This window comes from Oreochromis aureus, linkage group 1 (genome assembly GCF_013358895.1).
Source record: "Oreochromis aureus strain Israel breed Guangdong linkage group 1, ZZ_aureus, whole genome shotgun sequence".
Lineage (NCBI taxonomy): Eukaryota > Metazoa > Chordata > Actinopteri > Cichliformes > Cichlidae > Oreochromis > Oreochromis aureus.
The window spans coordinates 23,822,658-23,850,517 of record NC_052942.1 but is presented as its reverse complement, the minus strand read 5'-3'; the positions used below and the strand labels follow the sequence as shown (position 1 = coordinate 23,850,517).

At 41.0% G+C, this 27,860-nt stretch overlaps 1 protein-coding gene across 2 annotated transcripts; it reads right to left on the bottom strand.

Annotated features, from left to right (window-relative positions):
• Positions 1–40: 40 nt before the first annotated feature.
• On the bottom strand, positions 41–27,584 carry prtga (protogenin homolog a (Gallus gallus)). 2 transcript variants are annotated; one of them, XM_031758056.2, is made up of 19 exons: positions 27,359–27,584; positions 25,521–25,823; positions 18,700–18,844; positions 18,387–18,520; positions 17,946–18,242; positions 17,696–17,855; positions 17,257–17,504; positions 15,908–16,072; positions 15,002–15,307; positions 14,118–14,306; positions 8,413–8,508; positions 8,136–8,322; positions 7,570–7,697; positions 7,278–7,448; positions 5,375–5,545; positions 5,159–5,282; positions 4,884–5,025; positions 4,528–4,641; positions 41–4,295 (listed from the first exon to the last, which is right to left on the bottom strand). In XM_031758056.2, exons 1-19 carry the CDS (start codon positions 27,420–27,422, stop codon positions 3,915–3,917), a joined length of 3,525 nt encoding a protein of 1,174 aa, XP_031613916.1. In that variant the 5' UTR covers positions 27,423–27,584; the 3' UTR covers positions 41–3,914. The 2 variants fall into 2 exon arrangements, with proteins under 2 accessions (XP_031613916.1, XP_039466839.1); XM_039610905.1 differs by having other exon boundaries at positions 4,929–5,025.
• Positions 27,585–27,860: the final 276 nt, after the last annotated feature.

Below are 27,860 nucleotides of genomic sequence, written 5' to 3'. Positions count from 1 at the left end.
TCAACAAAGACCGATTAAAACAGCAGATATTTTAGCATTTCTGTATTTTTATTTAAATTGAGAATCAGACTTTTTATCATTAGCTGTTTGTATAGAAACTTCTATCTAAACATTTTTGGAAACTTCAGTCATTCAGCTGGCACAGACCAAATATAACAAAACATTAAGAGAAAATATCAGGTAACATAATAATTACATAAAGATACATTCAATTTCAAACACTTGAAACCTGCTTTGTCCTGATGGATGAGCAGCTGTGGGTCCCCCTGAGTCTGACTGTAAATGACCCTCAGTGCTCCTCCACACAGGATTAGAACATTACTGCAGAAGACTGTGTGTGTTTAATCCTTTAAATTCACATGTTTTCAACATTTATGAGATGAAAAGCAGCACATCAACTTCCCAGGTCCCACGTTTGATGGCCGTACATCTTGGCCCTTAAATCTTACAAGCATTAAGGACCCCAATCACGTTTAATCTGTACCCATAAAAACAATATGGAAACAAACACCAGAGGTAGGACTCATGTCCCTACATGAACTACTTAAGGGTCCGATCCAGAACCTGCTTGACCAGAGCGGTGATGTGCGTGTAAAAGCACAAAGTTCAGATGTTTTTGGATTCTGGATGGGACCCTTAAAGCTCTGCTCAGGCAGTACGTCTGAAGACAACGATTCAAACTGTTTTTTGCGAAAGCAGGAAAACATTATTTAGTATATGAAAAACCACTTAAGAGCAGCTGTTTTTGTGGGAAATGAAATGATTAAAAACACGCTGTAACGTTTCCATCCTCCTCACAACATTCAGTAATAAAATTAGTACGACAGCAGTGGAAATAACATTTCACACAAAGATAGGATGATTTTAAACTGATCTCTCGCCAACATGCAACGGTGACCTTTTAATAAAAAAATTCTTTGGTTTGCTTTTTCTTAAGAAAGAAAGTTAAACTGATTGTGTCACCTAAATATTTCAAATGATTGAATCCTCTGCAAAGTCCTCTGATTAAAAATGCAGAAATGTGACAACTTGTGCACCCACTGACATTATAGCTCATTTATGCAATAAAATTACTTAAAAATGCAATATTTTTTTTCTTATGAGCACTTAGAATGAAATTAAACTATAGAAATACAATAATAATACACTTTAAACATTTTATTCCTTCTAATTATTTTTTACACTCATTTACAGGAGACAAACCAGTGGATGCACGTTGACACACAGCTGCACTGCCGCAACACAGACTGCTAATCCATATAAAATACTGTATTTAACTCTTATAACATTATAACCATGCAGACGTATGTTTGCTTCAGTCTTTGAGGAACTCTGCTGCAGGATAACCTGGCTCGTGTGCATAAAGCTTTTAGTCATTGTCACTCCATTTAGTGCCTGTGAATCCTGCAGGCACTCCCTCAGAGTTTGAACCCACAACTTCTACCATTTCTTTTCCTTTAAAATCTTCGCCGTGGGTCAAGGCCACTAATGTGCAAGGCTTTGTTAGATGATCAACTGATCTCCGAAGCCGGGTTTCATCTTTGGTCTTTGGTTTCAGTTGTTCCAGCCAGAGATCAGTTGAGGAACTAAAATAAACATGATAGCGTCACAGTCACCGCTGCACATTGGCCTCTAATACAAACTACTTTCCAGACAAGTGCTAACCTTTATCTACTCTAAAGCAAAGCAAAAATACTTGGAACAAAAGTAACTAAAGTACATCATCCTCTAACAAAAATAGACTTTTTATAAGTAAATGTTGTCCATTCTTCACTTCAGTCTCTGATTGAACACTTCCATTACAACCACTCTTCATGTGTTGCATCCTCACGTGGGGCGTCTCCCTCAGAGAGATTAGGCTTTGGTTTTGGAGTCTGAGGAAACGCTGTCCACATTAAGGCCGATCATAAAGCTTTTCCATACCGACATGCCGCTGCAAGCACTTCTGGTGTGAATCTTTACACAGATACAATGAAGAAGAAGTCAACATACAGACATTAAAGAACCCGCAGATGTGTCCGTCTGTGGGGAGGGCAGCACAAACATCTGAGCTGCTGGCACATAATGTCAGAGATACATTCATAGCGTTTTCTTTGAGGCAATTACACACGAAAACTTCTTAGTACTGAGAAGATACCCTGTCAGTCCATCATATAACACTACACGACTTTTCGAACGTACTAAACTTTGTTCCCTGAGTTTAGGAAAACAATAAGACAATAAAATTAAATCTTAAACGAGGTAGTATAAAAACAGGAGTAGCAAGGGCGACTGCACACCGACATAAAGAAGAAAAAAGAAAGATAAAACAGACATTCATTATATCAGTAACTGATAAAAAAAAAAAACTGAACAAAGACCTATTAATACTGGCTCAGTGCCTCAGCAACATCTGAGGTGATAAATAATAAACTGTGAGTGTGTGTTACATCCTTCAGACCACACCACAGGTGGAGTGACAGGAGTGAGCTGCAGCGCCCTTACTGTCCCGTACATCAGAACAAAGCGAGGAGAGAAGACGAGGAAGTATAAAGTGTAATGTGACGGAAGCAGCCCATCACACAACGCAAGGTTTAAGTAGTTATTAAATTTACAGTGGGAGGTTTACCCATGAGGCAAACCGAGGTAGATAATCAGCAAAAAGGACCTCCCTTTCGCTCCAGTGATAAACTCTTAAATAGCATCAGAAATGTCACTTTGACACTCCTTTTTAAACATTCATGGTGGGTGAGAAAAACACACACACACACACACAGATGCACACACACGCACACAGGAAATGAAAAGAGAGTGAGAGAGAAAGAGAAGGAAGTTAAAAGGATAAAACGAGCTTTCCTGTCAACACTTTATACTGTAGAAGAACTTTGTTAGCTTAGCGTTCACTGTGTGTGGAAACAAAGAAGAAGAAAAAACAAAAATATCAACACAGTCATACTCACATTCAGGCCAGCAGTTTACCTGCACATTAAAATAACATTATCAGGTTTGTTGTTTGTGATTAATTCAATATTTTGGTCATTTTAGGTGCTTATTCTCTCTTGGCCTAGAGCTGGATGAGAAGATTAGTAATCGCTCACATCTCATGTTCTTTAATTTGATGCTACAGCCGACAGCTTAGCTCAAAGTCTACAACAGAGATGTTCATGAATATATGACAAGATGATTAAATGTTGCCGTCCTTACAAGATGGCAACAGAAACAAAGTCAGGTTACCTAATAATTTATATCATTCATATACAATGCAAGTTAAGATGTTATCCTGTGGCAGATGGAAAAAAACATGAAAAAAAAGGTGTCTTTTCAGTACTTTCCTCATTAAAAGGATTTTTATATCAGCTATGTCAGAGTAAACTGACATATAACCACTCCACATTAGTTCTTTAAGGCGCATGTGTGTGACGTAAAGCACTGTGCTAAAAGCCACACATTTCAGTGACATTTAAACACTTTGGTTACTCAAAAATGTGACTAATTTCAAATTACTTTTAAGGCAGTGCTTAACCTCGTCCATGATCACTCAAATGTGATCACTTTTGACCGCTTCTGGCATGGTTTTTTGGTTTTTTTTTAACTTTTAGTCTAGTCGACTAGTCTGTTTTGTTTCTTTTCCTGTTTAACATGCTTATATCACTTTTGTTTTACAGAGGGGTATGTGTGTGCCTATTTCTTAGCTCTGCGATGCAATTAAAGCAAAAAAGGCAAACTCATAACAGCCCAAATAACAGGCAGCATGGTTGCACTCACTGGCGTGCAGTGTAACTGAACAATAAAGAAAGCTCTGGTGAGTGCGCACACTTTTATATTATGTGAATGTTTCTGCAAGTAAACTACCGCCTTCACACACACACACACACACACACACACACACACACACACACACACACACACACACACACACACACACAGGCATGCCTTCACACTCTGCTCTGGGCTTCGTGTCGACAGCTTCCAGCATTCATTGACTCCTTCGCCTTCTGTTTGCTCTGATTTTCCTCTGAGAGTTCGTTCAGCTCTTCGGCGCAGCTGCTACAGTCCGACTCGGTCCCGTCCTCCGCCGTGGGAGACGCAAGGTGGCTGCTGGGCCCCGAGGATAGGTTGGTCAGCTCAGTCTCGTCATGAGAGTAGCGGCCTGAGTCACCGGTGGCGTGGCTGCCCTCGCTGTTGGAAGATCCCTCCGTGTCGCCGGGACGTCCGAGCAGGGTCTGCAGGTTGGTGGGCTGGTTTGGAGAAAGCTCCTCTTCGTAGGTCAGCACTGTGGTGCCGTGCTGGTAAGAGGCAGCGTCAAGTCTTGTGTTCTGCAGCACAGAGGGAAAGTTTCTCTTATTAGTCTGACTGTTCACAGCTCAGTTTCACATCTGCAGAGATCTTAACGGCTCGTGCAAATCAACAGAAAAAATACTCAGCCCTCATAAGAAGTGATTCAAACTAGATTTAAAACCCAACAGACACAACATACCATGCTGTCGTCTTCAGGTTTGATCATTTGGTAATCACTTATTGAGAAGGACTCATTTTTCTTAATCTCACCTGTGTGGGTTTAGTCTCCTTTTTCACATCACTGCTGAAGGAGAACCATTTCCTTTTCCTCTCAGCGGTGTGCTGAACGGGGCCGAGAGAATTGATGATGAGTTCTGTTCCACCCTGCAAGAAAAGCAGCAACAAAAGAGGCTTTATTACAAGTTAAAATGTTGTTTAAGCAGCTCTCATCACATTGGCATCTAATTATAAACCTGCACTGTCATTGTGGCTCACTGATTATTTGAATTTGTTTTTTTACAATGTCACATTTCTCAAAATGTAAATAAATATAAGTTAACACATTTAATTAAAATATTTAAAGTTTTTTTTCTGGATTTTATTGTCACGAGTGTAACGTGCTGTACCTTTGCATCAAGAAAATGGTTTTGATTTATCATTGGTACGCTCACATCGGCATGCTCAGCTTCTCCTTGAGAGGATGGAGGTCTTGCAGCTGCAGCAGATGTGCTCATTGCCTCTCTGTATGTTTTCACAGCAGAAAGTTTCCTGAAAGGACACAAAGTGACGTGTTCGGAGATGAAACTTGGATGTCTTGAAGCAACTGTTGTTGATTTGACACTATATAGATAAAATTGAATTGATGTGGGACATGGTCACTATACTCAGAGACACCAGGTACCTGTTTTTGCCTCTGCAGATGATGATGAAGGCACAGATGATGATGCAGATGAGAGCAATGCAGACTCCAACGCTGATACCGGTCATCGACTTCTGATCCAGGTGGTAGAAGCTATCAGAAAACGCTATGGGCCGAGGAAACACTGTCAGGTTATCATGTGACCTCTTAAAAAAAGAAACTCTTTACACTGTAAGACATCATGTTGGTTTCACTGACTTGTGGAGCCACGAGAAACCCGGAGATCATGACCAAGGGGGAGATCTTCTTGTACTGTCAGCTCCACCGCGTGAGAAAACGGACCGTCGCCCATGTCGTTGGATGCTGAAACCTTCACGAAGTAAACCTGGCCGGGCTTCAGGTTCTCCAGCAGTGCCATGGTGATGGTCCCTGTTGTGAGACGAAATTCTGTCTGAATACACTGGTGTGTATAAAGCATAAAAGCAGCAAAGACAACAAGGTTCTCCATTTAATAACACACTGTTTGTCCAAGTAGACAAATTGATTAAAAGAATGTTTATTAGAGCCAGATTGAGATATATATATATATATAGCAATTCTGTTTAAAAATCCTGTTTTATTGTTAATTGTCCCAAGTCATCTTGGGAAGAGCGTTCCAAACACGTTCCAAAAGAGAAGTTGCAGAGCACCCTCTGGTGGACACACTATGCAATGCCAACAGCCATAAAAAGGTTAAAGGGTGTTTCTCCCATCAATTCTTTAATTTTTAAATTTTTTGCTTATTATAGATTATAAATGTGGATATTGGTATAATGGCAAATAGCTAGTAACCAAAATACTGCTCAAGCTGAGAACCACCCTGTGACTTTTACAGTCATGGATTTTTTATTTAACTATGTTTTTGCAGTAACCTTACTACTACTACTACTACTAATAATAATAATAACAATAATAATACTGCATTTTATTATAGGCACCTTTAAAGACCCTCAAGATCAGCTTACAATATGACAAAAAATAATTAAATAAAAACACAAGCACAACTTCGTTGTACACGTACAATGACAATAAAGGGGTATTTTATTCTTTTCAGAGTCACCTTTTTAAAATGTTTAAACCACTAAAAAAAGTAACCTAAAAACAACAAATTTCCATAAAGCAAACACCAAAAATGATTAGCCAATTCTTTACTATTTAAGTAATTCTTGGTGGTGCTTGGAGGTGCTACATGAGTGGAATGTTTGAGGGGTCCAGGTAGGGGTTAGAAGACCAGGGCTTAACTAACACCACCTAGTGGCCAGTGGCAAAACTTATAAAGGGGTCAAACTGGAAACTGAGTCTTTTTCATCTTTTTCCCAGGGTCATCTGCTCCTAAAAACACCTCTTAACTGGCTCCTTCCTTCCAAAACTTCTTGGACAGAATTTGCTTTATAACTCTGTTTTTGCTCAGGGGAGGGAAAGGACTTTGCAAGAGTCTGTCATTTGTAATTGATAACATCTTGAACGAAACAAACAGCAGAATGATTCAAGTGTAAAGTTAACCGAGAAAGACAAAACTCTTAACTGGCTCCACTAAAAACTGGGCTTTCATTCATTTTACTAACAACTTTACAGAAAACTGAATCATCCTGACAGTCCACTTTGTAATGGATTTAAGAACTGTCCGATTAAACAGCTGACACATGCTTACTGTGCTGTCTTATATAGTGTAGATATGCTTGTTTTTTCAAGATGAAAAAAAAAATAAACACACATAACTGAAAATAATTCTGACAATGCCTATGAAATCGGATTATTGTGTGTACTTACTACGTATCAAATTTAGAGCAATAAGCTATCAAAGTACAAGATGTATAAAAATTATTTACCATCCATTCTTGCAGTAAAAAGATATAGGCTATTCATTTACAGAAGACATTTAAAAGCATCTTTATGTGAAAATGGTCGACAAGACTGTAAATCGAAGTCTTTGTTGTCTTTAATTGTCATTAAACAACTTGGCAGTAAGACAAAGCAGTGAACTCAGGCTATCCTGGAGAATTCTGGGAGTACAATGAAGACAGAGGCAGAGTCACTGATTCCCAGATGACTGTTTGCTCGACAGTCATGCATATATACACACACCTGTACATAAATGCTCTTGTTCTGAGTTTCTCCTTACCTTCCCTTTCCATCACCTGCCACTCCCCAGCTATCCAGTCATTTCTGGAGGCGTACAGGATTGTGTAGCGTGTCACAGGTACGTTGAGTTCATCTGGGAGCTTCCATGAAACAAGCGCGGTGTCTTCTTCGATTAGAGTCACTCTGATGTTGGAAGGAGGTCGCAAGGGAGCTGGGAGGTGAGAATGAAAGGCCAAAGTGAACTCAGAGCAGCTTTAACGTGGGGATGTTTGTCTTTGTGCCAACAGTAAATTAAGAAATTAATGGGTGAATAAGATGTTTCGCGTTTTCACCTTTAGGGAAGGTGCTCTGATAGACCACAGGGCTCCAGGGGCTGGACAGCTGGTCAAGATGGAGGCGAACAGCAAATTCATACTTGGTGTTGGGCTCCAGATCTCGCACATGGAGACTCTGTTCACTCCTGCAGAATACATGCACACTTTACAAACTGTGATCTTCTTTACAGATTCAATACTCACTGGCAAGACAACACAGCCAACCTCAGAGGGGTGTGTTTAAAGAGAGTCAAAAATGGCCAGAAGAGGGCGATATGGAGTTGTAATGGCAGTGTGAAGAAAGAAGTACTTGTAAACTTTCCCAAGCAAGTGTGAAGACAGCATTTATGTTGTTAAAGTGTTGTAAACACACAGTTTAAGAAATGTGTTCAGCTGATTTTAGGTTGTGCTAAAACGTCAAAATTACTGTTACTGTTAAAAAAAACATACTGTTAAAAAGTAAAACTTAAAATAAAAACTAAACTGTAAAAGGAAACCAGGTGGTTGTGCAGTAAATGCAGGTGAAATTAGATGCTAACAAATATGAAAATCAATCTACATGTAGTCATGTTTAGTGTTCTTACGTCTGCAGGTAGAGCACCAAGGAGGCATTCTGCAGACCAACTGGATTGCAGCGGACGGTGTAGTTGACTGTGTGGCTGGAGGTGAATGCTGGTCGGCCCCAGTGCAGAAAGACGGCAGTCGAACTGTTGGTTTTAGCATACAAGTTGTGTGGTGGAGGTGGAGGGGGTACCAGGCGATCTCGAACAGCTGAGAGGTACATCTAGATTAGTACTGTTATTTTTCCCTACTTTTTCTACACCATGTGGTCTGACTTTTCTAGTATAACGTGGGACTTACAGACACATCCAGGGGTGCTGATAGTCTGGTCTGCTTGGTACCCATCTCCCACAACATTATAAGCCAGGATCTTAACGTGGTACTTCTTCCTTGGATCTACATTAAGAGATGAAAAAAAGAGCACTTAAGATTTAGATTGACAATTCCTTACACAAGTCAGCATGGGCCACAACACTGTGCCAGATGTGTTTCCTAAAGCTAATGGGAAGTGGGGGTGCTGTGTGAAAGAGAGCTGGCCGGTGTGGGTGTGAGGTCAGTGATGTGCTCTGGTTTGATGGCGTGGTGAGAACGAGGGGTAGGGCAGGGCGACAGATGCTCTGTGCTGTGAGTCCTTTGGTCAGTTTCGACACCACCCAAGGCAGCAGAAAAGATAAGCCCCCCTCCCATTCATCACCCTGTCACCCCCAGCCTTTTGACCACATATAAAGAAAGCTCTTTCTCCAGCCCCGTCAGGCCTGCTGGTCATTGGTCAGTGGCCACACCTACTCGGGTTCTGAATCTAGGGGTTAAATCTGGAGTGAAACCCCCCTGGGAAGGACACTGCTGATGGTCAGCAGCAGTAGCAGGCCTTAGTGACCCTGAAGACCCTCTGCTGAACAATAGCCAACTGACCACATGTCCCTTTTACCCCTAAATCCTCATAATGGCCAGTGCTTACAAACTGTAAACAAAATGTGACCCACAGTAAAATAATGTTTCAAAGATGCAGGATCACAGTTTGGTGAGAAACACAGGTGGATATGCAAAATAACGAAATACAAACCAATCAATCCTTACTACTAATACTACTACTATCAGAGTCCTGTGTGTCCTGCAGACAACATAAACAGATGTATTGGATGTTCTGACATTTAGAAGCTCAAGAGAATAGGGAGACCACAGGAGATGAATTTATCTCCATGGAAGTTTGCAAAGTTTAGCGTGGGTGGAGCTACACACATTGCACCCCCACAGAGCCCTGAGGAGTTTCACTGGAGTCACACCAGGGCCAACAGGTCAGGCCAAGATAAAACTGAAAGAATCTGGGGTCATGGGTGTGGAATATGAGCTGAACCTCTTTTTTTTTTTTTTTGCCCAGGAAGCCTAAAACCTTAGTTATTCCTAAAGACAATTAAAAGGAAAGAGGAAAAATAAAAGAACACAATATTCAGCAATGTAAACTATCGCATGAGTTGCTGCAGAGTAGACAAATGTTTATAGAGAAGAACTAAGTGAAAACAGAATTCCTCGACTTCTACAGCTCTACAATATCCTCCTTGTTATCTGGAGTTTCTGAGCCGTTTGTTAAGCCTTACCTCTAAAGAGGAGTAGGCATGTAGCATGCACCTCTACCCAAACCCACAATACAATGGGCCTGCCGTAATTATGTGAGAGAGGAGCTCTGAGAGGGGGGAAGCTGTGACATCTGGGCCACGACCTTTGACATGGAATCTGGGCAAGCTAAATCCTGCAAAAAGGGGGGTGGGGGTGGGTTACCTCTCTCCCCTTGAAGGGGGAGGGTCAAGCGGAGGAAGTGAGTGAATGAGCAGGGAACCACCAAGAGTCAAAATGGCTTAAAGTAGTATCAAAGTGTCCTGATAAAACCATGAAGATGACTCTTGAAGCTCTCAACAACACAGTCAGGTGAACAAAATCAAACCAACAAATGACAACAACAAGGATTTTGCAACACCAAAAGATAAGAAATACAAAAGATAAGAAAATAGTCTGAACTAACGGTTCCTCATATTAAGACTGCGACTTACACTGACCTTCTTTAAGATTAATAAGCAGATTTTTTTCTAATAGATGATTATTCCATTTAATTTACAGCACATGTAATAAAAAAAACTTATATGCCATGTTTCATAATCCATCAAGCAAGCTACTCAAAAAAAGCAAAAATAAACTGTAGTAAAAAAAATAGAGAAATTCAGAGACTTAAGAAATAAAAGTCACTCTTAATTAAACAAAGCACAATCATTACCAATCTTGTAGGGGAAGATGCAACTCAGAAGAAGTGGCTCACTTCATTTCCTTCAGTTAAACTGAAAATGTTTAAGAAGTTTCTCCATTTTCTTACATGAAACACTCAACTGTATAAGTGAATTTTCTTTATTTAATGAAAAGACTGAGTGTAAATATTGCTGTTGGAAGGTATTTTTCCTATGCAGAACTAGATTTACAAATTGTAAATGTGGCTACAATACTACACATTGTATTCCGCTTCCAAAGCCATTCCTTAGGAGAAGATGCTTTCCTGTCCTTCCCACTGGGATTCAGGCTTTTACTCCCATAAATTATTCTGTTTGGGGATATTCGAGCCATTTGTGATTTGTGATCACCCCCCCCCGTTTTTAAACAGCTAAAATGCAGTTCCTGTTGGCCCTTGCAGTGTTGTTCTGTTGCGAAAGGCCCCCAGGGCCGAAGAGAGGCAATAAATGTCAATTCCTGCATGAGCCCTCACACCGGCATCTATTAACCACCACCACCCCTACTATTCCTGTCTTTAGCCTCCAACACAAATCAGCAGACACACACGCAGGTTAAACATGACATAGCCTTTTTAAAATGAAGACTGTCTTTCACACAGAACATGCTTCGCCTCATGTTTAATAAAAGGAGTGGACAAGATGCAACATGGCCTGCAGCTGTGAGATAAATCTGCAGTCCTGCCTGGTGCCAACAGGTATGAGAGGTATTTAAGCTTCAGCTATGACAACTTGTGCCGCTCATGGGCCAAGCAAAGAATACACATGCGAGGAAAGGTCACATCACCGTGCCATTTATACCAAACTGGAGCCTCTAAAACCACATTCCTGTTTTTTACGGTGTGCTTTCAATCATCTGGATTGTCATGAGTGAGTTCAGTGCATGTTCTTCTGCAACTGAATCAGCAGCTTGTGTTTTTTCCTACAGATGACAGATCAGAAATCAATCCTATTGGCTGCTGTATACAAAATCAAGTAGATTATGGGAAAATTAATTCACAGCACAAGCTGATTTGATTTGCAATGATCAACAGCCTCAAAGCTGCTTCCAGCACATTTTTAAAGCTGAGTTTAAGAGAAAAGCAAACACAAACCTATATATGGTTTTAGGGCAGCTTTCTTATTAAGTAACCACATGGGGCCAGGCAACTTAAGCTATAAAATATAATTTGAAATGTAAAACTGCCAGAACACAGGCACTAAAACACTGAATTATAAACCCATAAATATTTCCAAAGCATATGATGCTCTGTGACTAACACTGCATCGATCTACAAGCTCATTTCAATCAGCTTTACTAGCTGCCATTATCTAATGAGAACAATTTGCAGTAAATAACAGAGTGTAACAGACACAGTTAATGCATTCATTCATAATTCAATAATCCAATAATTCATCTAAGACCACTTAAATGTAAAACCAAAACGGGGGGGGGACCCATAAGGGAATATGGAGAAAAATCACTACAACTAGACTCATGTAACGGATTACTGCCTATCATCTAAGCTGACCATTGCTCATTGCCTGATCATCTTTAAAGATCACCTTGAAAGTGAGGCAATGTTGCTTCTAAAAGAAGGAAACACACATTCTTCCCTTATAGAAATGAAAATAACAAATAAATAAGACAGAAAGAAAGACTTGTTGAATTCACTGAACTCTTCCACAGCTTTAGTTGGTCTGGAATGGCCAGAAGCTTACTGTGACTAAGGCATATGCAGTCAAAAATATTTATAACTCATGCTATTACTACTTTTTCATTTTACCATCCAAATATCCTTTCAACCTTTTTCCAATGCAAACTTTATTTTAACAAGAATCCAAATGCTGTTACAAGATTGCGTAAAATAGTTATCAAAATAATTTCAAAAGAAAAGAAAGCAGGTATAATTAGAGGAAATGTCAGACAGCTCACAGCACAGAAATGCCTTCTGTGTTGCAGGAAGTGTTGCCACACAGGACGTCGGACACTTCAGTTCACACCTTTCTCCCCATGCACAGCGTTGCAGCTAATTTATGAGGAAGAAATCTCAAACCTGTGACATAGTGAGCTCACAAGACATGCTCATTGTTTAGCCAACAGCTCTCAGTTGGTCAGAGGCTGGTTTTCCTTGAAATTCTGGCTAATACACCATCTTTGTGGCCCTCAAAGCCAAACAGAATAGGAGTCTTTGATCTTAATGCTCCTCCAGCAACACTGCTCAAAGGAGTCATAAAAGGCATGATAAATCAGCCTCCACAAAACAGTCTTACCCTCTTTAAAACACAGCCGTGGAAAGCTGTTTTAACAACGAGGAACAAAAGATGATTCTTTTAATTCAGCAGAAGCTGTATTTTGCAGAGTGACCACAGCTCGATCGTCCTCCCAGAACACCCCAGAACATCCAATATTCAGGGCAAAAAACAAGAAAACAAAAACCAAAACAGCTTAGAAATATTTCATACAACCATTCTTGCTAAAACATTTAATAAATACTGAAAAAACCCCCACAAACTTTAACTGAATACAGAGGAATCTTTTTACTTTTTCCAGCACCACAAGCTATAGTAATGATTCAAATAATATTCCAGGTATAACTTCATATCTAGGCAAGTAATTTTAGTGTCTGTGACTATGAGTTAATCCTAGCAGGAGAAATGGGTATAGTTGTCATATTTTTCACAGGATGTGGCAGAATGAGCCTAAACAGCTATAGTGTTTACTGAAGTAAATTCTAACTTACTGAACACCTGTATCATTTAGACTTCACACCTACAGTAATACAGAGTGACTCCTTGTCTTTCTCTCTTTCTGATCTCACTCGAGCACAGAGGCTTCTGATTTACAACTCAGCTGCTGACCACCTGGCTGACCTCCTCTGGCCACAGATGGTCAGTTGTCCGTGGAGCTAGCCTGAGCCCCCTTTCCTCTGTCAAACAAAAAAGCTAAAATGAATCTGACCTAAAGGCCAGAGAGGCTGTGATGTGTCCCGAACGCTATTCAGGAGCAGCAGAAAAGCCGCACACTGATGTCCTGCAGAAGTCAAGAGGTCGTGGAAACGGGATGTGATGCTGATATGTTTCCCACTTAAAGAACCTCTGCTCCAAATGTGACACGACTTAAGCTAATTAATCGCTCACGTTCCCTAAAAAGATGCATCCAGATTTTAATAAAAAATCTTAAAGACTTCTTTCTCTACTGTATGCATTTCCATAAATGACAGAGACACACACATGATAAACAAGCAACAAGGCAGGTAAGCAAAAGGATGTACACCTTTCCATCACTTTAGTTGTTAGAATACTGGCATTCAAATTATGCAAAGTTTGATAATTTCATCTGAATAATTGGGACACTGCAAGCAAACAAATGTCTTAGCTGGGAACTCACATGCAGCAGCTACCAAAACACAGACGGTCTCAGATTACACACGAACATACACACACTTTCCCTGCAAAGAACCCCATTAGTTCAACGGATCTTTTCTTAGCAAATATCGGTTTCCAGCCATATTAAATCATTAAACTATGACACCTTTAATTATGACGTAGGCAATATTAATAAAAACCAAGTACTGTTAAAGCAATAACACGTTGTTAAAAAATTTCACAGAATGCCTCAAAATCTTAACAGATCTTAAAACTTGCAAAGTAAACAGGCAACTTCCATCACGTGTTGGTGTTCATGTGAAAATACTGTAAAATGACCCAAACAGCCAAATTGGTGGCAGAAGGTAACCTAAGGTGAAAACTCACCGAGCCCTCCGATGGTGTGTTTATTATCCGAGGCGTGAAACTGAACTGGGGTGCTCTCAGGCTGGCTCTCCTCATGGTAGAATAGCTTGTAGCCCCGCACACTCGCTGAGTTTCTGGGTGCCAGCTGCCAACGTACCAAAATAGTGGTGCAGTTTAAAGACTCCAGATGCAGCTCAGGAGCCAGGGGAACTGCAGTAGAAGAAGACCATACAAACCACATTTATTTATTTTTTATAAGTACGTCACAGTCTTCTTATAAAGTCTTACAAAAGAGGAACTTGATCCTAAAACAACTATAATCCATTATTTGAGCTGTTTCGGGTGTTTTTGAGTGACAGAGGAAGTTTCTGTCCTGACCAGGTAAATGTTTTTGAAAAGTCAAATGATGCCCCCATCCCCCCACACTTTTAAACACTCAATAGAAACCACACGTAGAGATAAGGAAGGTTGTTTCACACATTTAGGAATGACGGGAATGGAGTTTGCCAATAGAAGTTGCCTTTCAGAGTTTACACTGGACACTAAGGGTAAAAGAGATGGACAGAAAAAAAACACAAATCCTCCCCTCCCCCTTCCCAAAGCTTCACATCCAGCTCTAAACAGCCATATATTCTGTCCAGCTCTGAAGCCCGAGGTCTCCCTTTATGACCCATGACCGAAGCCCTTCCAATGTTACTGACAGCACAGGGCAAAGGTCAGAGAGAAACAAATGCAATGTCTTAACAAGATTATTAGAGCGTGCTCTTCTCAATCTCTTGCCCAATTCACGTTTTTGACTCAACTTCTTCTGCTTGGATGAGAATCTATTTAAAATACAATTTTGACTTCATATTTTTGATTAAATGCTTCTGTTTTAGAGGTTATGAGCACAATTCTTTAAGTACCTTGAGCACCGGATGCCTTCGGGGTGCGGTGCGATGTCCAGGCGGACTGCTCACCCCAACCTACACTGGTGGCAGCAACAATTCGAAGAAGGTAGATGGTGTCGGGTTGCAGGTTTTCCAGGAGATGCTGGGTCTTTTCTCCAGGAAGTTCTATCTGTGAGACTGCGCTGTCAGAACTGGTACGATAGGACAAGCGGTAGCTGCAGACTCGGCCACGACTCAGCTTGTCTGGAAGAGGCTGCCAAGACACCTGGATGTCTGTGGGGCTGCGACTGGTGAGGCTGAGCTCCGGGGCGCGGAGGGGAACTGCGGACCAAAGTTTAAATGATGAGCTCAGGGCATGTACAAGTAAACCTGTAAGCCAAAAGCTTCACGGTGCTCTACGCACTCAGTTTCAGACTGTTTTTTTTTTTTGTCTTTTAACTCTTTCCTGTGTATTATGTCAAAGAGAGGCTCTGAACACCCAGCACCACTAGTTCATCTACTCAAACCTTCTGTTTCCAAGGGCTAGCCAGTCTGAAATCCTAAACAGGGAGGAAGTTGCTTGTTGTGCACCACCTTATAGCTAACACTGGACATTCAAACCTCCCACTGCACCCCGATATATGTGCCAAAGAACGCTATCCACAAACAGGAACTTGTGCTGTGATGTATCAGTACTGAAATATAAAAACAAACAATGGAAGAAGCGATCTCTAGTAAAACCACCCATACAACTAAAAAACATATGACACAGCAACATATCCTGTTTTAAATCAATGACACAGGAAAGATCATGGCTAACTCATCTGCAGAAAATTCAGTATCTACTTCAGTTCAATGTAATGTTTTTACTTGAACAGGGCTTATTTCTTGTTTTATATTGACTGCATTAATCATTTTATCGTTTGTTATTGGAGACCTCACCGTCCTCAAGTGTGTGCTGAAACACGTTGTCCGACATGCGACTGGCTCCCATCGGCATGTAGGCGACTACATAAAAGGTGTAGTTGTGCGCTGGCTCCAGATCATCAATAATATAGCGAGTTGTATCGTTTCCAATGACAATTTGATATTCCTCATTGTTTAATCCTGGACAAATGACAGGATAAAAAAAAATGTTGAGATGACAATGAAAAGCAGAACAATTAAACTTTAGCCCAGCCCCCCCCCTCCACCCACCCCCAAAAAATCAGCAACAATATCATACAGTTTTGTTACTGTAGGTTTTAATAATTTATTCAACATGTTATGTATGTCCAGTCACTTTGTCTTATTTGAGCACTGCTCAGCTTGCTTTGTGCATTCCCATGTTTTTTTCATTGTAATAAGAATATTATACAGCTACAGTTTTCACTTCCTGCCCCTTGGAACAACCAGCCAAGTCAGAAACAAAGACGGACTGGTATCTGGTCTAACTGGTAAATAAGGTACTTCAGGCAAACAAAAATGTATTCTGTGTAGTCTGAATGCCTCAGTACGGCTCCCTGGAAGTCTTAACAAAGCTTGACTTCCTGTCCAATTTAAACTATCTTTCCCTCATAGAATACACACTTTTGGCCACTCCATCACACTGGCTAACAAGTTCCCTTTTTCAGTAGATCTTCAGTTTAGTCCCAAGCCTCTATCAACAACCTCAGGTAAAGAGCACACTTCCTGATAGCCAGCTTCTTTAAGTGGCACCAAGAGGACAAAAAAAATCTGTGAAAAGTGCAACAAATTCCTGACAGATGTCAGTTATTTGTGCAGCGACATCCTGTTTTTTTTCTCAGACATCCTTATTCCCACCAAAAATCCAGCAGGTGTTCTTTTTCAATAGTTGAATTCTGTACGTTTCTCCTCCTCAATGGAAGTCAGTAGCATTATAATGAAGTGCAGTCCTTGAATGCACAGCCTGCACATTTTCCTGAAATGCTGCATTGTTTAAATGTGACTCTTGTTGTCAACAGAAAGAAAGTTCCCAGGAAAACTGAAAGGCTTTAAGGCTTTTCTGCTGCCACACTACAACCGTTGTGTTTTTTGTGAATAGTGCATCCTGTGTTTTATCCAGCAAAGGAAGGAACCCTGCATCTTAAAGCTTAACATGTCCTGTTGGTTCAGAAAACGCAGCTGTTCCAATTAACTCTGGAGTACAACAACACAACACTAACGTCACAGTGTCTGACAGAAAGTTAGATTTTCATGAGACTGGAAATGCCACGAAAATCGTGTCTTAATGTACGGTTCCAGTTACCAAAAAAAACAACAACAACAAAGCGTGTGTGGATCCTGCTTACCTTCAGCCTTCATGTAGTGCACAGAGTAAGCAATAACTTTATCAGAGTTATACAGGGGTCTCTCCCAAGCCAGAAGGATAGCAGAGCTCGACACAGTGTCGGCTCGAATGTTCCTGGGCGCGCTTGGCCGGTCCTCTGACATTACCACGATGAGTCTCGCCATAGTGAGGACTGATCCCTGCTCATTCTCTGCCTGGCACTGATAGATGGCGTCATCCTCAGGGATGATCTGGTTGATGACCAGTTTGCTGGAAACACCCAGAGATACAGAGTATGGACCCAGATGATTTCAGGTGCAAATTTTGAGGAAACCAACAAAATTATATATAAATATATTTCACTTTAAGGTTAAACTGGTCAACAAGAACTTTCAAATATCATCTCATGATAATTTGGGGTCACAGTAATGACTCTTTAAATTTCCTGAAGAGAAACATACCTGTTGTACATCTTGATCCGACCATTAGAGTGAACTTTTTCTCCGTTCTTGAGCCAAGTGATGCGAGGCGTTGGATTTCCTTCAGCATGGCACACAAAGCGGGCGGTACCAGCTCTGGGGCGCGTAAGGCTCTCAGGCCACTCCACCAAAGAAGGCGGTGCTTTAGAAAAAGAAGCGCAATATGTTCAATTCTACATGATCATCACAAAATGAAATCATGAACAGCCTGAGTAGTATATTCTGTTTTTACCTAGCACAGTGACATTAGCTGAGGCCATGGTATAGTTCCTTGTGCCAGGTGTGGTGGCTCTGCACAAATAGACTCCTCCGTGCTGGGGCTTGATGTCTGTGATAATGAGGTTGCCGTTCCCCAGCACTTTGGTGTTGTAAACATCAATAGGCTTGCTGTCTGCTCTGCTCCAGGAGATGATGGGTCGGGGATTGCCTGTGGCCATGCATTCCAGGATGGCAGTTTGGTGCAGTGACACCGAGATGTTCTGTGGTGAAGCGATGATACGAGGTCTCTGGGGAAGCTGCGGTCTGGGACCTGTGGAGAGAGAGCAGAAGACAGCTTTAGTGCACATGGCGAGCTACAGGGCTTTCAACAAACAGCTGTTTCAGAGTCAGACTTTTTAACTCAACTGTGTGCTTAAAAATTACAAGTTTGCAAAAAGTGAGCTGGCTAACACACCTGGCGTCACAGTGAGGGTTGCCTCCGTGCTTCGGCGGCGACTGGAAATATTGGTGGCGATGCAGCGGTAATTTCCGGCATCAGCCTGCTGCACACCCTGAATCTGAAGAACACCACTGGGCAGGACTGTGATTCTGAATGACAGAAACACACGCACCCACACAACAATGATACTTACAATATGGACCAATTACATATGAAACATCTTAGACAACATGAAATCATGGTTAATAAAGAATCTCATCTAAAAATCTGTGTAGGAAAAATGTAAAGGAGTAAGATCAAATTAAACTGAAAACAACAGAGTGCATACCGTTCAGTGGCGAGGGGTAATGTGACCCGATTGAACTCCCAAGTGATGATGGGAGGAGGGTGTGCAACAATTTTACAGGAAAACCTGGCGACTGAGCCTTCAGTCGCCACAATAGACGTCGGCTGGACTGAAAATGAGGAAATACCTGCAACAAAACCAACCAGGAGACAGATTAGAGACTTCTTATGTATGCAGAAGTACAGAGAGTTAATTTGTACCATTAAAATAATAAACAATAACTATTTACACCTAAGGTTTTGCTCAACTAAGTCAAAACAAATCAAAGTGTTACAAACATATCCAAGTTTGTGATTATCATGACGTCATCTATCCATCTCAGTCATATATCAGAAAACAGACGTGCCTGCTCCTGAAGCTGTACACATGCAGCATGCTGCAGGAAGGTGGTGACTGGAGTGGAACAGCTACATCCTGCGTGGATTGGGTTTCTCTGAAACTGAGCTAGTGTCAGCCACCAGCCAAGAAGCAAGCAAATAAGACCCAACCTGATTTACAATAAGGCCTTTTAGATGTTTGCGTAAATGTATCAAAGTTTTTGAATAGCTGTTCCTCCTGAGTCACAAAAATCCTGAAAGACACCCGGATCCTTGTGCCCCCCTCTACTCAAAAAGCAGGAGAAGCAGGAGGTCAATCGCTTGTTAAAAGAAATCAATTGCACTCTTGTCTGTGATAGACAGAACAGTGAGCCCCACAGCTTGCTAACATTTACTATAATAAAAAAAATCAAATTATCAATGCCACAGATGAACAAATCAGTAGACTGTAAAATATTTTTGCAGTGGACCAACAAATTAAATTTTAAATTTCAGTAAGTCCATTTTCAAAAGCTGTTGCCTGCTTTTAAGTCAAAACCATCACCCATTCAGCAATGGATAAACAAACACACTGTGGTGCTCTTTAACCTCTGAGCACACATCCAGAGCCGCTTCTGCTGCAGTGAGCCATCACCACTCAGCAAAAGAAATACAAAAGAACAGGAAGCAGGACATCAAGTTAAATCCACGTCTGTCACATGTTTACTGCAAAAAAACATCCAAAGAGACCTTTGGAGATGCTGCATTTAGAAATATCAAAGAAACTACAAATAAGGAAGAAAACAAAGAGAAAGCACAGAGGAGACAAGCATAAACCAAACAGTGAAATGGATGATATCCGAATTACTCATTCCCAGCTATAATCCTTTACACTCTGATATTTAACATCCTTATCGGGATACTTTTCTTTTAGCTCAGTGCTGTGATAACCTCTGCTTTCGAGAAAAGTCTCCAGGAAATCCCTTAACTGCAATAAACACACAGTGGTGCGTATAGGGGAGGGGGTGATGGATGGCTGTGTGTAAGCAGTGCTGCCAGCTGCTGTGGTGTTAAACAACAGCAGAGCTCAGACTCCGTTCAGTGAATTATGACTTTTACACATTTAACAGAAACTCACCTTCAAATCAAGCTGACATTTGGGGAGGAAAGAAAGGATCTGTAGTTTGATTCCAGAGATAAAATTAACTTCTAATTACTAAATTGCATTTTTATTAGGACTATTTGGGGTTTTGTGTCATTCAAGGGACTTCATGAATGAAAACATTAAAAAGGCATGGCTGCTGGTTTCATCCATTTTTGATGAACCGTTGGACAAAAGTCAAACTGTTGTCAGGATCAGATGTCTTCACCATGGACACGTTTAATCTAATTAGCCTTGAGCTGTTGCCTCCTTAGCTCCACTGTGGATGTTTGATGTGAGGACAGAAGCAGAGAGAGGCATTCAAACCGCCTCTCCCAGGCCCTCTCCTGCCTGCCCCTCCTGTTTTAACACAACCTCTTACAAAAATGCCATTACCCTGCTGAAGTGATATGACTGCAGGGCATGAGAGATGAGCTGCTCTGATCCTTTGCCTCTCCACGCTGCCTTTCCATTCACTCAAGTGATGCTCGATTGACAAACAGCGGGACAATCACTGATTATTGATTAACCACTAAGACAAGAAGGAAGAAAATCTTTAACTGCTGAGGGTTTGTTGTGCACTGTTCTAAGCTGAAAATCAGGAGGCGGCCCCTCTTTGAGGCATGATGTTTGCCAAGAGGCATCTAAGACGTGGATAAAATCATCAAGGCAAACAGCCAAGCTCTTTCAAATTCAGTCAAATATACACATTTACTGATTCGGCCATTTATTCTGTGCATTTCACAGTGAGTTATGTGGTGTCATTTCCTTTCCTACACCAAAATATACCAACATAACAATCTCTGATGTAACATTTTGGCCTTTCCCCTAAATCAAACAGAGTAAATACCTCAGCCTTATTCCCTAAAGGCTTGACAAAGCAGTTCCGACCATCTGCCCTTCCCAGCAATCTCACCTCTCACCTCTGACCTCCACAAATCCTGCATAGTACCCAACTATGGCAGAGTCCTGTGTGACCACCCCAAACTAGTCCTGTTGCTCAATGCTGCCAGGAAAACTACCTAGAAACCACATTGCCCAGCTGTAAGGCTTTTAAATAATGTTAATAATAATAATAATAATGATAATAATAATAATAATAATTCCTCTTTTGTTCAGTGGCATCTTCCGGTTGTTTCTGTTACAACAAAATAAAACAATACAGATGGTCCAGCTGCTTTTTCACAATATACAACAGCTAGAATGGACAGATAACGTGAATTGAAAGGTTATTATCTTTTCTCTCTCTAATTTAATTAGATAAGCAGTTATGAAAGCTGCGGTTTTAATTCCCATTATGGCAGTTTACTGTTGCTCGTTTATTGTTTTTACTTGGAAAAAATTATTTCAATTATGTCAATTTGAATAATACTGCACCTCCAGCTTTCTAGAGATTTGCACAAAAGCACGTTACACTGTTTAAATCAACAACATGCGCTTTCTATGACTTTTCTAAGTAGAGTTAAATCTACTCTTCTTATGAGCCTGATTCTTGTTAACTGGAGTGAACCACATGCTGAGACTAAAATAAACCAATTCCAGCAGCACTATTGAAAAGCATCGCCATTTAATTATGAAGAGTGATGAGTCCTTTACTATGATCACTGGCCCTACTGAACATTAATACAGGCTCTGAAAGAAGAAAAAGGGCTGATAAGCAAGACGAAGAATGCAAGGCTGAAAAAGCCCACAAAATCAATCACTAGCTGCATGGCAGATGTGGCGCTGCTCCATGCAGGCTGTCGGACAGTCAAGTGACCACTGGCCTGGCTAAACAAAGAGCTATTCCCATGAGCAGTGTGACCTCTCAAAGCTCCGAATGGGCAGTGGGGGAGCAGTGTTGGAAAGAGCATTCATCCCCCTTCTCCAATTCCTTATCTCTGCTGCAAAGTTTTCCAATCACTCAACAGCAACCCTGCACTCGCAAACAGTGGCTTCATTGTCTTGAAACTCCCTAGCAGAGAACAGAGTTAATAAAGTCACTCTGTAAATACCTTCTGTTACATACTGTTCTGGTTTTGGCAAAAGTTTTATCCTTTGTTGTGCTATGAAATAAAACATATGAGAGATAGACGCTCATGATCACTCTGAAGGAAACTTATCAAGCCAGATGAGCACCAAGCATTATTGCAGGACAGATTTTTTGGCTTACTCTGTGTCTCACTGCACCTCCATCTATTGAAAAGTTAAAAGAAACCTTTGACCTTTGGGCCCGGTGTTCAGGGGAACCATGGTAACCTTTTGTAACCAGCAGAGGACAAAAACGAGAATCTTGGGTTTGAGTTGTCTCACTTAAGGGCATTTCCTTCACTCACATTGCAGTTCACACTGTGTAAGGTTTGCATTTGTCTTATTGGGGCTTCAAAATGTGCCAAGCCAGTGCAAGTCAGATGCATTCCTTAGCAACTTAAATAATGTCACAGTCCTGACCTTGCAGGCTGTGGACACACCAGTGAGGTAAAATAAACTTTGCAGCAGCTCCTTTGAATACCTCCTTTAAAGCATGAGCACAAACAAAGTAAAGACTACCCAGAGTAAGAATTCATGCCAAACTCTCTCTCACTTGTGAAAATTTGTTTTCTTATAAACATTAAAAAAGCTAAACAGACCACTAACCGAGGATACTGTTATCATAATCTCTGTTATCTGACTTAACAGAGGTCTATGCATTTTCCTGCTATTTTTGCCTATTTCATCAACAAAAATTATTATCATTATTTCTTGTTGGACAGCAGGTAGGGATGGGAATCAAGATCGGTTCTTGCACTTACACTACAATCAGCTGATTTCAGTTCCTGTGCCAGAGGAGGAAAATAGTGACACAGTCTAGAGCAGCGGTCCCCAACCCCCGGGCCTCGGACCAGTACCGGTCCGTGAGTCGTTTGGTACCGGGCCGCGAGAGTTGAGGCTCAGGTGTGAAATGTATGGTTTTCAGGGTTTTTATTGGTTTTCAGCGTTATTTTGTTATTGTTTTTATCGTTAACTCAGTTTTCCTGGGTCACGTGTGTTATGAATAAATCTTCTTTTTTTCGGTACCGGCACTAGTTTTATTTTGTTGTATTTATCCGCGACACCTTATTGCCGGTCCGTGAAAATATTGTCGGGCATAAACCGGTCCGTGGCGCAGAAAAGGTTGGGGACCGCTGGTCTAGAGCATGGGGCATTCACTTCCTAACACACTGGCCATCATTTTATTGTCTTATTCTAGTCCTCAGATCTACCAAGCATCAACCTTCAGAGCTGCAAGAACTGAGCCACAAGTTTCAAAACACTGCAGTTTCTCTAATGGCCACTCGAGGCTTACTACAAAATACATCAATCCCTACAGACATCCATGTTAAAATTTCCAAATTTACAGCATGTTTACAGCCACATTTCATCCACCTGGATGGTAGAGGATGGTTAGGGGTGTGGCCACTTTGTTTGAGAAGCCTCCATAAACAGGTACCTGTAGCCCATCAGTGTCTGCTAGGCCTCACATCTACTACCACTGGAGTCAATGAACTGGACATCTTCACTGTGTTTATTCCTACTTGAGAATTTTAAGTGAATATTTTGACAAACTGTTTCATTTCACTTCATCAGCTTTCACCAGGATCACCAAAACTGAGGATATCTTTTCACTAGTAGACAGTGCCCACATTACATCAGTATGGGAGCTACAAATAAGCCAGAGCTATAAATGTTCATTAAAAATAAAATTGGAAATTTTCCTGTTTTTATACAGTATTCACTTATAGTGGTATATTTTTCTGGGGAGACAACGCAAGAGGCAGTCCCTGTACTGAAATCCCCATCAATCTGAGGTCTGTTGACAAAAGTCACACAATGAGGCTCAGGTGTCACATTCCTTTTCATCAAGGCCAAATCTCTTCTCACCTTTGTGCTTCAGAATCCCGTGTTTAAAGTTACCTTCCATCACCACCATATTTCTCAAACAACCACGAACATCCCTCCAGAGATGGAGCAACGTTTGAAAAAGCTACCAAGGAGCAGACTGCCTGCAAAAGCAGCATAAATCAGCTGAGGGACACATGAAAAGATCCCAAAAATCAGACATCAATGAGCAGACCCCCATGCAACAGGCAGGTCATATGATAATTAATCAAAATGCAGATCTACTAATATTTAACTTTTACGACCAGTGCAATTAGCCTTGCTGTGGTGACCACCTCCAGCAGCTCTGTCCACTTTTGCCCACAAAGAATGCCTTCTTCTTTTGTGAGCCGGGAGGTAATGTGGACAAAAAGAGAGTGAAAAGCTTTATACTCTTTCACCGGGGCAGTGAGGCAGAAGACAATTGGGTTAAGCCTACGATCCCTACTGACCTGCTAAGGCCTGCAATAAAGTTTGGTCATTTAGACACTAAGGGTAAAGCCGCAGTATTGGGAAAGCAGCAATTCACATTTGTGTGTGTGTGTGAACCACTTACAACAACCCCCACTGCTACCTCTGTGTCCTTCAACTGAGCATTTCTCAGGTATGTGAAAATTTTATGAGCTTCCAGATAGACCTTCCAGCAGGTCTAAGTGCTGTTTTAAAACAAACTAGTAAAGCTTACAGGCAGCCTTTATCACCTCTTAACTTAAAGCTATAAAGCAAACTAAACCACTCAATCAATTAATCAAGCCACACTTTTTAAACACCAGAAAATGTCAGAGTTATGACTGGGAGCTCTATCAGAGAGCACTGCCTGTGGTACCGCTCCAGAATAATTAATGTAAACACAATAACTGTTATGCAACACATGCCAATTGCAGGTTTTTTGGCACAACCTGCTCTTAAAATCCCCTCCCCTACAGCATTTTTAATGTACATTTTGGTTACTAATTGATCAAAAGCAACAGAAAACACACTCAGGGCAGGTTAAAAAAAAGAAAAGAAAAGAAAACATTTTACAAAGTGGCACAACAAGGCAGCAAATTTCAGGGCCTGTGTGTAGAAGAAGATATAAGGTGCCAAAAGACCAACTTTGTCTGAAGCCTCCCCTGCCTCCCCCTGAAAATACGAGGCCAACTCGCACAGCGCTGGAGGAGAAAGCATTCAAAAAGAACAATTCCTCGAGCCATCAGGGTGCAATAACATGAAAGCCAGGGCCAGTGAATAGGGGTCATCTGCTCTTTCGCATTGGAGAGCCAGTATCCCACACTGCTCCTAACCTTTCAAATCTCCTGGTCCTTCATTAACACACCAATGGGCATTTTCCTCATTTCCAAGCAGCATCCCTTTTAAGCTCTAACTTTGAAGACTTTGTCCATCTTCTTGCTGCCACCAAAGCTGCCCCAGACACTAGACTGAGCATCAAATAAATATGTGTATAACAGCAAATCATGCCAGATTACACAACTCATATCCCTGATACTCACTTGCGATTGTAAGGCGGGCTTTCTGGCTCAGGATTGCTCCATACTTGTTCTGAGCAAGGCACTGATAAAACCCTTCGTCTGATTTGTCTCCTCTTCTGCTCTCCACCTCTGAAATAAAAAGGGAGCCGTTGGAGAGCAGGTACACCCGCTCATTCTCCGCGATTTGTACTCCGCTCTTGAGCCATCTGACGTCGATGGGCGCCTCTCCACGCGCCTGACAGTCCAAAATAGCTGCTTCTTTCCGTATGACGGTGACATCGAGGGGCTCCTTGATGAAAAACAACTCACTAAAGCTCAACACACCTGCAGGCAGAGAAACCAGGAAGAGAGTCGTTATGATTTAAAGAATTTATCAGCATTTGTACACCAGTTAAAGAGTTTAAGACCAGCCTGATGTCAAAAAAATTAAAGACTTCGGTTTGATATTTTCTAGCTGGGTCTTAACAATGTCTGTGGAGCCAGTTTACAACACCTACAAAGGGAAATATCACATTTAAGAGGCTTGTAGGCCTGCCAGCAGGAGGTCTACTGTCTAGTATAGTCATAACACTCAAGCTTGAGGTCTTCCTGCACCACCTACTTAAGGCTATAAAGCTGGAGATGAAACAGATTGTCCTATTAGACCACGTCTGCAGTTTAAACCATTAACAGGACAACGTGCAACTATATTTAGATCTTACAAGCTTATAAAATGTATAAGAAAGGAACAGGCTATGGATAAAGCCTGCATCTTTTCTCAAATTACTCATGCACCAACTCTGTTTGTTATATGTATTGATTTTGTTTTGGTAGCTGGTTCTGATCTTTGATTTCAACTCGACCCCTGACTCACAGTTTCTACTAATACTCTGTGGTACTTTTAAAGTATATTCAGACGTTCTAACGCAGGGATTTTAAATTCATTTTACATTGTGGGAACCTCCTATTTATATCAGTGTAAAGAAGCTTAATCACAGATCTATTCCTTGAGATTTTTTAATATAGAAAGAGAAGCGCAATTTGAGGAATATATGTCAGTTTTTCCACATGACAAAGAAATACTGCTTTGGGTTTAAACTGTAAGAAATAAATATGTAAATATCCAGAAAAAAAAAACTCTGTTGGGTCACTGTGCAGAGCTGTAACTATACTGTAATTATAAAATTGATATTTTTTGTTTATTGACAGAATGTCATCTTTTTGTTTTTTAACAGTCAACCTAGTGCAAAACTGATGGCTTTTTATAGTAGTTACTTAAAAAAAATGGAACTTTCTGTCATTTAATTTAATTAATCTGTCATTAATCTGTTACTTATTTTGTTTTGCGTAGTATCAACGACCATGGGGGAGGTTTGTGTAGGTAATAAAAAGGTGTAGCCTTGTGTAGCCTCATATGAAAATACAATTAAAAGTCGAAAAATGATGCCTTCCTTCATATTTTCGAAGAAATTCAATAAGCCAAACTGGAGTCTTTAGCTGTACGATTCTGGACCCCGGGCCCTATGTTTGACACCCCTGATAATACAGTTTTTATATCTACCTATAAATGGATTACAATTAACCAGGCGAACATTTGAAGTTAAGACTGACTGTTGAATGAACCAAAAGAGGACGTTTTGCCTTTAATACTCATGTTTTATGGCTTTTAAAATAACGAAAGTTGCATCAAATATGTTTAAAAACTGCCTCCGTATCTTCAGTTTATTCCCAGATTTGTAGGCTGCTAGCTAAAACTGAATCTGCGAGCTCTTGTTAAAGTCCGCAGACTAACACACACGTCCGCAGCGGACACTCACAGTGATGTCCCAACAGGACACCGCTCACAGGTTAAAATGAGTAAAAGTCGTCCTGCTTCTTACCTGTGATTGGAAGAAAAACGACAAACAGCAGACGCTGGTATAAACTCCTTTTAAATCGCGCCATTTACGTGAATTGTCCGCGCATGCTAGCTGCTCTCTGTCCTCGCTGTTTCCTCCACATGAGCTGCTCTACTACTGACGAGGAGGATTCCCTGCTCAGAGGTGCAGGAGGGCAACTTCCCTCCTCCGGCCGAGGGTGGACGGTAACACCAATTAATCAAGTCCAAAGGACTGCGTGTGGTGCGGCGCCACCTAGCTGCAAGGCACGGACACTACACCCGGGAAAACATTACTGAATCATAACATTTTTGAGTGGGTCGATTCAGCTTATTATTTTTGTTTTGTTTTATTTTTGTTTTACTTTATAGACAATAAACAAGTCACAGATATATTTATGAAACGAATAAAAAAAAGAGTAATCACTTTTCTAAGAAAAATAATCTGCAGTTGAATTAGAGCAGAGGTATCAAACATAAGGCCCTTAGGCCAGAATTAGCCGCCC